The 12,824-nt window shown below is 51.2% G+C and overlaps 1 protein-coding gene across 1 annotated transcript in view; it reads right to left on the bottom strand.

Moving 5' to 3' along the window:
- IFNGR2 (interferon gamma receptor 2 (interferon gamma transducer 1)) overlaps nt 1-11,634 on the bottom strand; it is a 28,302-nt gene extending 16,668 nt beyond the window's left edge. The window contains 2 exon segments of the mRNA NM_001111258.1: nt 3,863-3,995; nt 11,415-11,634. Of these exon segments, the coding sequence (NP_001104728.1) occupies nt 3,863-3,995; nt 11,415-11,499 (218 nt within the window). The 5' untranslated portion in view covers nt 11,500-11,634.

The raw sequence follows: 12,824 nt of genomic DNA, 5'->3' as shown, positions 1-12,824 counted from the left end.
CAGTAATAGCGTTACTAGAGAGAAACAGGATGGAACACTGCAGTCCCAGAAGCCTCAAAATTAAATTGCTTAGGACTTTGCCTGTGGCCTCCAGCATAACTACATGGCCTGTCTCTGCCACGGCTCTGGTTCGATTCCTGGCCCTGGAACTTGCAAATGTCGTGGGTGTGGTGAAACACTTTAAAAAAAAATATTCAATGTTAACTAAAATGTTCTAAGCATGTAAAAATATCTAAGGATGAAGAGACAAAAAAGCAAAGGCCCTCTTCCATGACCAAATCTGCATTTGGCAAAGAAAACTAAATTAGCGTCCGTTTGAGTTTTCAGTGACTCCTTAGCTTTTCCAAATAGGAACATTTGCATGCAACCCATCTCTGTGTTGCTTTTACCAAAATAAACCTCCAACCTGAAAAAAAATCTATAAAATGCTTTCTGAAGAGAAAACAAAGTGAAACAGGTTAGCCTGTGATGTGAAACTGTCAGGGCTTTATCCAATATCTATCTTTTTTCTTCCTTCCTTTGTTTCTTGCCATGCCTGAGGCATGTGGAAGTTCCCAGGCTGAGGATCGAACTTGTGCCATAGCAGTGACAATGCCAGATACCTAACTCACTGAGCCACCAGGGAGCTCCTATCCAGCATTTCTAATATTCAGAGGCATTCTGGTCAACCAACAAAGGCACTTCCCCAGTTGAGGCCAAGGAATGCTAGTCAATAAATCTGCTGTGACTTCCTCTTAGTGAAATCTTTTTTTTTTTGGCTTTTGTCTTTTTAGGGCGGCACCCGCCACGGCATATGCGCTTCCCAGGCAAGGGATCTAATCGGAGCTGTAACCGCTGACCTATGCCCAAGCCTCAGCAACACCAGATCCAAGCCACGTCTGTGACCTACACCAGAGCTCACGGCAACGCCGGATCCTTAACCCACCGATCAAGGCAAGGGATTGAACCCACAACCTCATAGTTCCCAGTCAGATTCGTTTCCACTGAGCCATGACGGAAACTCCAGGTTTTTTGTTTTGTTTTGTTTTGTGGGGTTTTTTTTTGCCTCTTAGTGAAACCTTATTTAGCTCTAGGATACCAAGTTCACTAAATGCCGGGGAAGACTAGTTCACGGGCGCGTGACCTGTACAGTGGCACAAAGCTGTACTCTTAAGAGGGCACTTGGATTGAACCTCTGCTGCTGCCATCTTGAAATCGCAATAATTTGGAACAGAGCCCCATGTTTTCAGGTGGCACAGTGCCCCCAAACTGTGCAGCCAGGTCTCGTGGAAGGTCATTTACTATAGATGATCATGTTTGTAATTTATAATTACTTAAGAAGTAGATAAATGTGGAGTTCCCATCGTGGCTCAGCAGTAATGAACCTGACTGGTATCCATGAGGACGCAGGTTCGATCCCTGGCCTCGATTAGTGGGTAAGGGTCTGGTGTTGCCATGAGCTGTGGTGCAGGTCACAGATGCGGCTCGGATCCCGAGTTGCTATGGCTGTGGTGTAGGCTGGCAGCTGCAGCTCTGATTTGCCCCCTAGCCTGGGAAAAAAAAAAAAAGAAAAGAAAAGAAAAAAAGAGATAAATGTGATTCAGAGACAAGCCTCAAATTTCAGTGTTTCTTAAGTAAATCCTATTACAAGGGACATTTAAAGATGAAAAGGAAGTCAGCTGGAAACCTACTCCTCTAACAAATTAACCACCTGTAATTTTTCCACAGTCCCTACCTGTTCTTATTTATTTATTTGTTTATTTTAAATTTTTCATTGCCGCCTTGTGGCAATGTCAGCCCTTTAACCCACCGAGTGAGGCCAGGGATGGAACCTGTATCCTCACAGACACTATGTGGGATTCTTAATCCCATGAGCCACAGTGGGAATGCCTCTCTACCTGTTCTTAACCACAGATACATTCCAAACTGCTTACAGTTGCACCTGCTGTCACATGACACATAATTGTCACCTAAGGGTTCAACCACAAGTTAACCTGATACAATTTCCTATGTTCCTGCTAAAGAACATGAACAGATGCGTCAATGTTTATCTCCAAGAATATATGGTTGGGGAGTTCCTCTCGTGGCTCAGTGGTTAAAGAATCCGACTAGGAACCATGAGGTTGCGGGTTTGATCCCTGGCCTTGCTCAGTGGGTTAAGGATCCAGTGTTGCCGTGAGCTGTGGTGTAGGTTGCAGACGCGGCTCAGATCCCACGTTGCTGTGGCTGTGGCTGTGGCCGGCAGCCACAGCTCCGATTAGACCTCTAGCCTGGGACCCTCCATATACCATGGGTGAGGCCCTAGAAAAGACAGAAAGATTGAAAAAAAAAAAAAAAGAATATAGGCTTGGTTTTATCTGTTTTCTGCTTTTTGTTTTTAAGGGCTGCCCCTGTGGCATGTGCAAGTTCTCAGGCTGGGGGTCGAACTGGAGCTATAGCTGCCGGCCTACACTACAGCCACAGCGACTTGGGGTTCGAGCTGCGTCTGCAACCTACACCACAGCTCACAACAATGCTGGATCCCTGACCTACTGAGCAAGGCCAGGGATCAAATCTGCATCTTCATGGATACGAGTCAGATTTGTTTCTGCTGCACCACGACGGGGGCTCCTGTTTGTTTTCTGGTGGGGTGGATGAATTGTCTGCTTAGGGTAAAGTATGATGGACATTGCCACACCTCTAAATGATAGCAGAAGTCCTTTCCAAGAGACCGTGCTAATAACTGATCCTGGTCTAGCACTGTAGCCACCAGCCACATTTTCACAAGCACTGAGCATGCCCATTTAAAAAAATGCTGTTTATTTAGTCATCCAAAAATGACTTAACCAATAATTTTAACTTAGTCTTGCACTTAACAAGGTCAACAAGGACTTGGGTTTTGCCTTTCTTCTTCCTGTATGTGTCTCTATTGCAAATCAGATGATGGCAAACTATAAGAAAGCTTGAAAAGGAGCTGAGCGACAACACGAGAGGCCACAATAAAATGCAAAATGTTAACACCAGTTTAGAAATTGAGAATTAAAGTGTCCATTAAATGCATAAAGTTCTTATGAGGCCAAATGTGGCCCAGAAGGGTAAATAAATCAGATTTTGAAACCTGAAGAAGGCGTTCCCATCGTGGCGCAGCAGAAATGAATCCGACTAGGAACCATGAGGTTGCGGGTTCGATCTCTGGCCTCGCTCAGTGGGTTAAGGATCCGGCGTTGCCGTGAGCTGTGGTGTAGGTCACAGACGCAGCTCGGATCCTGCATTGCTGTGGCTCTGGTGTAGACTGGCAGCTGTAGCTCCGATTAGACCCCTGGCCTGGGAACCTCCATATGCCTTGGGTGCAGCTCTAAAATGTAAAAAAGAACAACAACAAAAAAAGAAACCTGAAGAAAATGAAGACTGAAAGGTGCCCTCGATCCCTTCAAGACAGGAAGTCTTCATCTTGAAACAGATGAGAGAATCAACTTCCACCAAAGCAAGGAGCCATGTGGTTAGACAGCTGAGTTCTCTGACGGCCAGCATCCTTTCAGCTTTCAGCTGAGTGGGAAGTTGCAAAATCTTTGTCCTTAGAGATTTAAAAAGTACAACAGAGGAGTTCCCACTGTGGCACAGTAGGTCAGGAATTGGACTGCAGCAAAATGGGTTGCCGCAGAGGCACAGATTCAATCCCTGGCATGGCGCAGTGGGTCAAGAGATTGGGTGTTGTCGAAGCGACAGCCGGGATTCAATCCCTGGCTCGGGAACTGCCACATATGGTGGGAACAACCAACCAAACCAAAAAGTACAAGAGAAATAGCTGCTTCCCAGGGATCTCCCAAGAAGCAAAAACAAGCAGCTGGCATTGGGTTGCATCACGGCTCCCTCCCAGGAAGAAGGCGACAGAAACATCACTTACTATCTGTATTGCACCTGGTAGACCACCGGCCTCGTGTCATTGCTCAGGGTCACAGGATCCCAGCTCAGAGCCTGCTGGGCATTGTACAGACGCACCTTCAGGTTTTGAGGAGGTGGCAGCTGAGGAGGAGCATCTGGAAAGGGACAGAAGATAGGAGAAGGGGGAAGAGGCGGGACGGACAGGGAGGGGCCAGAGGAGAAAAGTCAATTACAAAAATATTCAAATGCGCACGACGAAACCATTCATACACCTGGGGTTTTGGTCTTACCCAGGCTCCCTGGCGTGTCTCCCCGCACCTCTTTAGCCTTTGACTAAAGACCGCACCGTTTAGACAGAGAACTTTGTCTAGATACTCATGTTGCAAGAGAAGAAAGGGTGGGGGAAAAAATGTAATTGTAATGTATACATGTAAGGATAACCTGACCCCCTTGCTGTACAGTGGGAAAATAAAAAAAAATTATTTAAAAAAAAAAAAAAAAAGACCGCACCGTCGACACAGACCGTGGGAAAAAGAGGGGCTTGGGGCTGCCTTTCCACCTGCTAGTTTCAGTTCTTACAAACAGGTCCTGGGCACGGAGTCTGGCCGAACTAGACTGTCTTCTGCCTTTAGTAAGTGCGGGTAACTGAAGAGCCCAGACCCCAGATTCCTCTTTAGAAATAAGAGACAAAGGACAGACCAAGGCAGAAGGCTGAGGGGAAGGTTAAATTGGGGGCCACTTGATATTCACTGGACCCAGACTTGGGATCAGGGGAAAGTGTGTTAAAGCTCCACAAACACGCACGCACATGTGCATGCACACACACGCATACACACACCAAGCCAGGTGTGCAAAGCCCAAAGGCGCCTAGAAGGGAAAAACTTGCCTTCTGGGCTTCATCAGAGTTGCTGGGTTTCTCCAGAAACCCTAGCATCCCAATCACTGAGGTGCTGGTGAAAATGCAGCTTCCAGCCCCCAACCCAGACCAGGAAATGTGCATTTTTCACAGGCTTCCCAGACAATTCTTAGGCACAAACAACAAAATAACACCCTCCCGGGGAACCACCGCCCATGTCAGAGTCCCCCTCCCTGGGTGACCTGAGACTCAACCTCAGCCACCCCAAGCAGGTACTTTACAGGGACTGGGTCAGAGGCTGCAAAAAGCTCAGGAACTTTTTCTCTGGTAAGAAAACAGACGGTAATGATAAGACTTTCTCTGAGATTGAAAGATTAATGAGAAACACTCAGAGATGGAAAGTTTGAAAAACATACTGTTCCAGAATTCAAAGCAGGAAACTCAAACCACACATTTTCAGTAAGCGCATCCAGTCTTAAAGAAGGGCGCCCAGATTGGCCAACACCTGGCCTGCCGCTCTTCTTCTGAAAGATGTATTACCTAGAGCCAGCTGTTTCGTCCAGAGTACCTACAGCTACGACTTCGGGCTGACCTTCCTTCCAGATCTTAATTCGACCAGCTAACTGATACCCTTGCCAGTTCACACCAGGCCTCACGAAAGGCAGGCCAAAGGGGCAGCATGGCAGGAGGCCGGCCTCCTGGGCAGGCCCATCCGGCTCACCGTGGCTGCTACAGCCCAGCGGCTCCCAAAGCTGAGCTGAGAGATGAAGTCCTGCTTTCTGGGAGGGCTGTGCAGTGTCTGAGGGTGAGCCCCTGGTTAGAGCTGGGCACCCCCTAAGCATCTCAGAGACCTCCTTCTGCTGTATCAGCTTTCCATTGATGTTGAAATAAAGACAACACACACACACACACACACACAAAATCCAGATTTATGCTTTTATAGTTTGGGAGGTCAGAACTTTTTTTTTTTGTCTTTTTAGGGCTGAACCTGTGGCATATGCAAGTTCCCAAGATAGGGGTCAAATCAGAGCTGCAGCTGCTGGCTTACGCCACAGCCACAGCTACAGCCACACCAGATCGGAGCCAGATCTGAGAACTACACCACAGCTCAGGGCAACACCGGATCTTTAACCTACTGTGTGGGGGCCAGGAATCGAACCCACATCCTCATGGATTCTAGTTGGGTTCATTACCGCTGAGCCACCATGGGAACTCCAGGCAAATCCCTTTTGGGGTCAGAGTCACAGGCTCCAGCAATGAGGACGTGGACGTCTCTGGGGACCTTTAATCGGCCTGTCACAGGGCACCCTCCCCATCTCTGGGGACGAGCCAGCAGGAGACACCCTCCGCCAGAAGAAAGCCTTTCTCAGTAAGGGCTGGAGTCTCTGGATGAGCCTTCCACTTTCCCCAGCTTTCATACCACAGAGGTGTGGGGACAGGACCTGCAGTTTTGCTCTCGTAGTTGAGTTTCTTGGAATCCCCTGTCTCACCACATTCAGAGAAGAAAATGAGTCGTGGAACTGTGGCTTTCACGGCAAAGTACAGAAGCTGCTCACTCACGCACCCCCTGCCCTGTGCGCCTCTCAGGAGGCCCGTCCCTGATCGGCCTCCCGGGGCCTCCTCCTGTTCCTGGGAAATGCCGGGGCACCCTCCCACCTCGCCTGGCCCTTGCTGCTGCTCTTTTTCTGGAACCTTCTTTCCCCCTGTGCCACGGTTCTCTCCCCTTCTCCCTCAGGTCTCTGCTCAGATGCCAACTTCTCAGAGCAGTTTCCCACCTAAAAAGCCCAGAGCAGAGGACTCCTGATCCCTGCCTTCCTTTTCTCCGGGCTTTCCTGCCACGTGGGTCCTTGGTGGACACCCCGGTGGTGGGGAGCATGGATTCTGGACCTTGACTGCCTGGGGGTCCAAGCCAGGCGCTCTTTGGCGTGGACCCTGGACAAGGCGTCTCACCTCTTTCTGCCTTGGTTTTGCGGAAATGAAAATGATAACCCTGCAGACTTCGAAGAGTTGCCAGGAGGCGCGAGTGGGTTAATTTCACGGGCTGGGCTGAGAACAGCATGAACACCACGTGACTGTATCCTCTTGCCAGCCGCGCATCGACCATCTCCCCGACTCCAGAGCAGCAGGCTCCAGGGAGGCTGGGTGTTGCCAGATCTGGAGGCTGCCTCATCTCCGGTGCCAGAGGAGTAGGCGCTCAGGATTTGGAAAATGAGTGGCCTGCAGCACAGCAGCTTGCTCTCCTTCAGGGATCAGGCAGCCAGTTTCTGTGTCCCCAGTGTTGCATCGGCCCACTCGAACCCACGCTTAGCCCAGGCTCTCTTTCCCTTCCTTGCTTTGTGTGTAAGTCCTGCCTTTTCTCTGGTCTCAGAGGCTGGGACAGCGAGTGGGTACAACTTGAGACCATGGACTTATCTGGCTGGCTCTAAAGAGTCAATGTATTTAGGGCCATAGCATCTGCTGTCCACGGCATTGACAAGGCTTAGTGGGAGAAGAAGAGAATTTCTGGACAAAGGGCTTTGGCTGGAATCCTGATCCTGCCACCCAGGGCCACGGAACCCTGCTACGACCCCACGTGAGCCTCAGTTTCACGATCCACAATGAAATGATACCCTCTCTCCCAGAGAGGGACTGAGGGGCAAATGCAGGACCACGAATGAAAGGCAAACCACACCACTGCTGCCTAAATATGATTTCGTTTTTGTCTTTTTAGGGCTGCATCCGCAGTGTACGGAAGTTCCCAGGCTAGGGACGGAATCAGAGCTGCAGCTGTCAGACTACACCATAGCCGCTGAAGGTGGGATCTGAGCTGCACCTGTGACCTCTGCCACAGCTTGAGGCAACGGTGGATCCTGAACCCCCTGAGCAAAGCCAGGGATCAAACCTGCATCCTCATGGATACTAGCTAGGCTCTTTACCCACTGAGCCATCACGGGAACTCCCTGAGTGTGAATTTTAAGATGTGACTATTTCGGGGTGCCCTGATGGATGGCTGCTTTTGCAGGGGGCAAGCACCTGCTACTGAGACCCTGCCTTCAGCGACCACCAACTGACCAGCCCCACGCTGACCAGTGTATTTAACTGTCCAATCCTGTCATAGGCAGAATAGCGGCCTCCCTCCCCACCCAAGATGTCTGTGTCCTATTTTAGGTCACATGGCAAAGGGGAATTCAGCTTGCAGATGAAATTTAGCTTCCTCATCAGAAGATCTAAAAACAGGGAGATTATCCTGGAGTATCTGGGTGGCTCCAATGTCACCATGAAGATGTTTCTCCAGAAGCTGGCAAAGGTGAGGAAATAATTCTCCCCCTAGAACCCTGAGAAAGGAACGCATCCCTACACAATCTTGATTTTAGGCCCGTGAAACCTGCACCCAACTGCCGACCTCCAGAGCGCTAGGATACTAAATCTGGTTTTAGGTATTTTACACCTTAAGCTCCTTTGCTGAAGACCTCTTTGCCACAAGCATTTCCATTGCAAACATTTTTGCCAAATAACAAATTGGCTATAATGCAGTTTAGGTGTAAAAAGTAAAATAATGAAAAAGAAAAGAGAGATTGACAAAGAACATAATGAAACATGAAAAATGAATAATGTAACGTAAGACTATTTCAAAATACAAACTGTTTGAATACATTTGAAAGGTGCATAGATTTATGGCGATACTGCAGAAATAACTGATTTTATTCTGTAGCTTTTAGGAAGCAGTTGTCTTCAAGGCCTTTTGTTCATCACACTATATACTTTTTTTTTTTTTTTTGCTTGTTGATTTGTCTCATGCTTTTTTCTTTTTTTTCTCACCAAGATTTCTTCCTTCATTAAGCGGGGTGTTAGTTTTCAAACAGCAGGATGCGTATATGTACCTAAGCTTTGTGCCGCGTTTCAAAAGCCTCTTCACTGCTGTGTGTTCCTGGCATGTTGTCACGTGTCCATCGATAGACATTCGGTCCCAGGGGAAACGCTGCTTCAACTCTGCACCTTCAAAGCCCCCAGCCTCCTTCTCTTCCAAGGAAGTATGTTTCGAAATAAGAAACCAATTCTTGGGGCAAAGCATCATACTCCGTCAGCTTGATAAGGCCATTGATAAGTTCACTAATTGAAAGAAATGCGAACACGTTGCAACCACTTGAAACCAAACTGTCAAACCAAACTGTCAACCAGCTATTTTATCTTTTATGGCAAAACTGCCTTATGGCTAATTAGTTATGCAGTGAAGATGTTTGAGGTGAAAATGCACATGGCAAAGATGTCTACAGCAGAGACACTCACAGCCAAGAGAGCAGACACATACAAATCTGTACTGTATGCAGGCACAAAGTTGGCGGTCACCTGCTATAGCAACAACTGGAAACTAATACCGTCCCCCTAATACAGTGGACCCTAGGCCTTTCATGACACCCTAGCTCCTCCAAGATGAAAGCTCACTGTCCTAAGCAGAGGGTACAGAGCCCCGCCTCTCCTGCCTTCTCCATGCTCTTTTGGGCAATGGTTCACCACCTGTCATTGGTAAGAAGAGATCATTGGTGGGTGGTAAGTGTGCCCTCTGCACTGCACAACCACAGCGCCTGCTGTTCCCCTTCCTTCCCCACCAGCCACCTCCCATCCACCTGGACCCAGGTGTTTGAGACTTGATATGTTTTTTAAAGTAGGCTAAACGTATCTAGACTTTTTCTTCCTCTGACCATAAAAACAATTACATGATTTTTTTTTTTTTTTGTCTTTTTAGGGCTGTACCTTTGGCCTATGGAGGTTCCCAGGCTAGGGGTCCAATTGGAGCCACAGCTGCCGGCCTATACCAGAGCCACTGCAACACCATATCCAAGCCTTGTCTGTGACCTACACCACAGCTCACGGCAACGCCAAGTCCTTAACCCACTGAGTGAGGCCAGGGATCGAACCTGCAGCCTCATGGTTCCTAGTCGGATTTGTTTCCACTGTGCCACAAGGCGAACTCCAAAAAACAATTACATGATTATTGAAGGACACCCGCAAATTATGTAAGTGTCTGGAAAATGTTCTACCACCTGTTTACTACAAATCATTGTTAGTATTTTCACTTTGTGTTTTGACTCACAAAGAGTTTCTCTTAAATAGACCCTAGCTTTTAATTGTTTATTGTGCAAAATTTCAGAGAGTCACAGAAACAGATTTGTAAAATGGTGCTGCTTTGCAAAGGGTCTAGGGTGAAGAATGGGTATATTTCGCACAGACCTGAACCTTTGCAGAATACAATAAAGGAGAATCTCTAGAAAGATGGACCCGCCCGTGGGTGTTGCAGCAATATCAAACTGCAAAGTTTCTAAATACTTCTCTCAAACTCTGGACTCATGGCAGACAAGTCACAAACAAGTTCATAGACTCATCAAGAGTAGCGCTAGTATAAAGTGCCACCATCTGCCCATCACCCAGCCTGGGCAATTACCTACGTTTTACCAATGTGAGGGAGGCTCAGGGAGGGGGCAGAGTCAGAATCCAAACCCACCTGTCCAACTCCCTGGGGAAGCAGCCATTTCCCCGCAAGCGAGCGCATATCCTCCTATGCAAGGCTCCCCTTAAGGAAGAGCTACGGTATTTAAGGGCTTTTGCGAGGGATGCTGGAGAAGAAACCAACCCAAAAACACTCTGAGATTTCAAGGGGGAGGAAACCTCTAAATTCCTGAGACTTTTAAAAGAGTTACCCAATTTATGCCATCAGCCTCTCCAGCAGAAAGAACCCAGCAAAACATAGGTGTGAACAGAGAAAATGTTTTTCTTCATCCATCTTTGTCTGCCCTCCCTTCCTCCGTCCTTCCCTTCCTTCCTTTCATTCTCTCTTTTCCTAGTTTTTCTATTTGGCTCATAAGGACCGTCAGTCAGGGTCAGAGGTGAGCAGGAGGCTGAGCTCAGGTAAAGGGCTGTCCAACTGGACACGGAGCTGGAATGAAAAGTCTGGTTCACCTGACCCTCTACTGGCAACCTGACCTTTCTGCATCCTGCCCTGAGTACTGCCCCCCATCTATCCCATCCCTGGGGCGGGTAGCAGGCGGGGGGGACTGACCGCTATCAAACACACTGGGCCGCAGTTAAAACTGAGCTAGGGTCACAACCTCCTAGACGGAGGTCCCTTGCGGGTGGCTGGGCTCCGCGGCACGAAGCTGGAAGGCAGGCAGGCCTGGGACCTGCTTCCAGCTCCTGCCACCGGGGCCAGGCAGGGCTCCGTTCAGGCGGATCGGGAAAAATCTGTGGCCGGCAGAGGCGGCCTTTTCTCGAGCCCTGGCTTTGACTTTGCCTCTGTTTATTTTGAGAAGTTCGGAGGTCGGCCGCGTTCGTTGTAGGGTGCGGCGGCGCGGAGGTGGGAGAGAAGGAGCCCCTGTGTGCTCAGACTCGTGCGGCGGCAGCTTGAGCGCTTCCTTCCTGGGAGCGATGTCCAGGGCGCTGGCGGTCCCACGGCTCCTCTCGCTGCGCCAGGTCCCGGCCCCGGGGACTGCTCGGAATTCCCCCACCACCCGACACGCGATTCGGGCTCCCGCGGACCCCGCCCAGCAGACTCTCGACCCATCGAGGCTCCCCGCAGGCCCTCGACCGATCCAGGCTCCCCGCCGACCCCACCCGCTAAGGACACCCCGTTTCCTCCGGACCGATCGGCTCCCCGTGGATTCCCCCACCTGCTCCGGGCTCCCCGCGGACTCCCACCCATGCGACGACGCCTCCGTGCGGCCTCGGGGGCCCGGGTTCCGCTTACCTGCCGGGGACGCCGCGGCGCCGCATCTGCCGAACAGCAGCAGCGGTGGCAGCACCAGCGGCAGCAGAACGAGCAGCGGCCGCATGGCCCGGGGCTCCGGGCGCCGCAGGAGCGGCGGCGGCGGCGGCTCTGGGCGCGGCCCGGCCCCGGCACGGGGTCGCCCGGGCGCTCACGTCGCCGCCTCGGCGGCCATGGCGAGCGCTGGGCGCGCGGGGCCCGCCTCTTCCCGAGCAGCTGCGGGGGTGGCGTGTCCCGAGCGGCCAGGGAACCCCGCTCGGCAGCCGAGCCCGAGCCGGCCCCTCCCGGCGCCCGTGCCCCGCCCCGCGCCGCGCCGAGAAGCCGCCGCGCTCCCGCGCCCCGCCCGCTGCGGGGACTTTCCCGGGGCCCCCCAGCCCCGCCGCCGCCGCCCCCGGGAACCACGGCCCGGGGGGGTTCCGCGCGGCCCTGGCGCAGCCTTTGCAGACACCGGAGCCGGGGCCCCACCGAGGCCGGCCGGCCCGGGCCTGGCACAGGAGTGGGGTGGAGAGGGAACCCTGCCAGATGCCACTTTCGGGGGCTTGCGATGCTGCCGGCAAGACCCCTCGAGACCCGAGGTCGCAGGTGGGTCTGGAGCGGAGCATCCCCCGCCCCCGGCCCCTCTTCTCCCGCTGATTCCTGCGGTTGTGCCATTCGAGCATTCCTGCCTGAAGTGTAAACTTTTGCTTATTAGTCTCTCAAGTACATATTCAGCTTTTAACCCCTTTTTGAAAATAGGTTTTAAGGGGCTGGTTGGTCGAAAGGGTCGGGGTGAAGGAAGGGGCGGGGCTTTGGGGGATAATGGGCGCAGTGAGATGGGGGAGAGAAAAAGCCCCACATTTCATAATGGTTTGTGGGTTTTGGCCCTAGTTCAGACTGTGATGAGTATGAGGAAGTAACCTCAGGAGTTGGGGGATGTCGGGGGTGCGGGGAAGGCCAGCTCTTAGAGTCTGAGTCTGCGCCGCCCTTTGCCATTTGATGCCAGAAAGGATTTGAGATCCAGAACTACCCGGAATTCTTACCACCCCCCCCACCCCGCCCCCGGCCCCGGTGCACTTCAGGCTCCCTGCTGGCTCCCATCTACTGCCGGCCCCCCGCGGACCCCTCAGACTTTCAAGGGTCTATCTTTTCTCCCCAAATGAGCCCTAACCCCACTCAGCAGGGAAAGAGCAGGCAAAAAAGGGAAGGAGTTGCGGGGCGGGGGGGCGGCGAGACCAAGAGTGAAAGAAGAGGTTGTTGGACCCATGGAGGGCAGAAATGGGTGTGTGTGGCTGCTGGGCTCCTTGGGAACATAATGTTTGGCATCTTCAAGCTTTGGGACTTTTTGCATTTTCTTTCCTTACTGTAGAACTCTTTCGAAAGTGGCCACTGTTGTAAAAATGCGTGATCAAATGA

Source organism: Sus scrofa, chromosome 13 (genome assembly GCF_000003025.6).
Source record: "Sus scrofa isolate TJ Tabasco breed Duroc chromosome 13, Sscrofa11.1, whole genome shotgun sequence".
In the NCBI taxonomy this organism is placed as follows: Eukaryota; Metazoa; Chordata; class Mammalia; order Artiodactyla; family Suidae; genus Sus; species Sus scrofa.
Note: the sequence above shows the minus strand (reverse complement) of the source record. Positions and strands in the feature narration are given on the sequence as shown.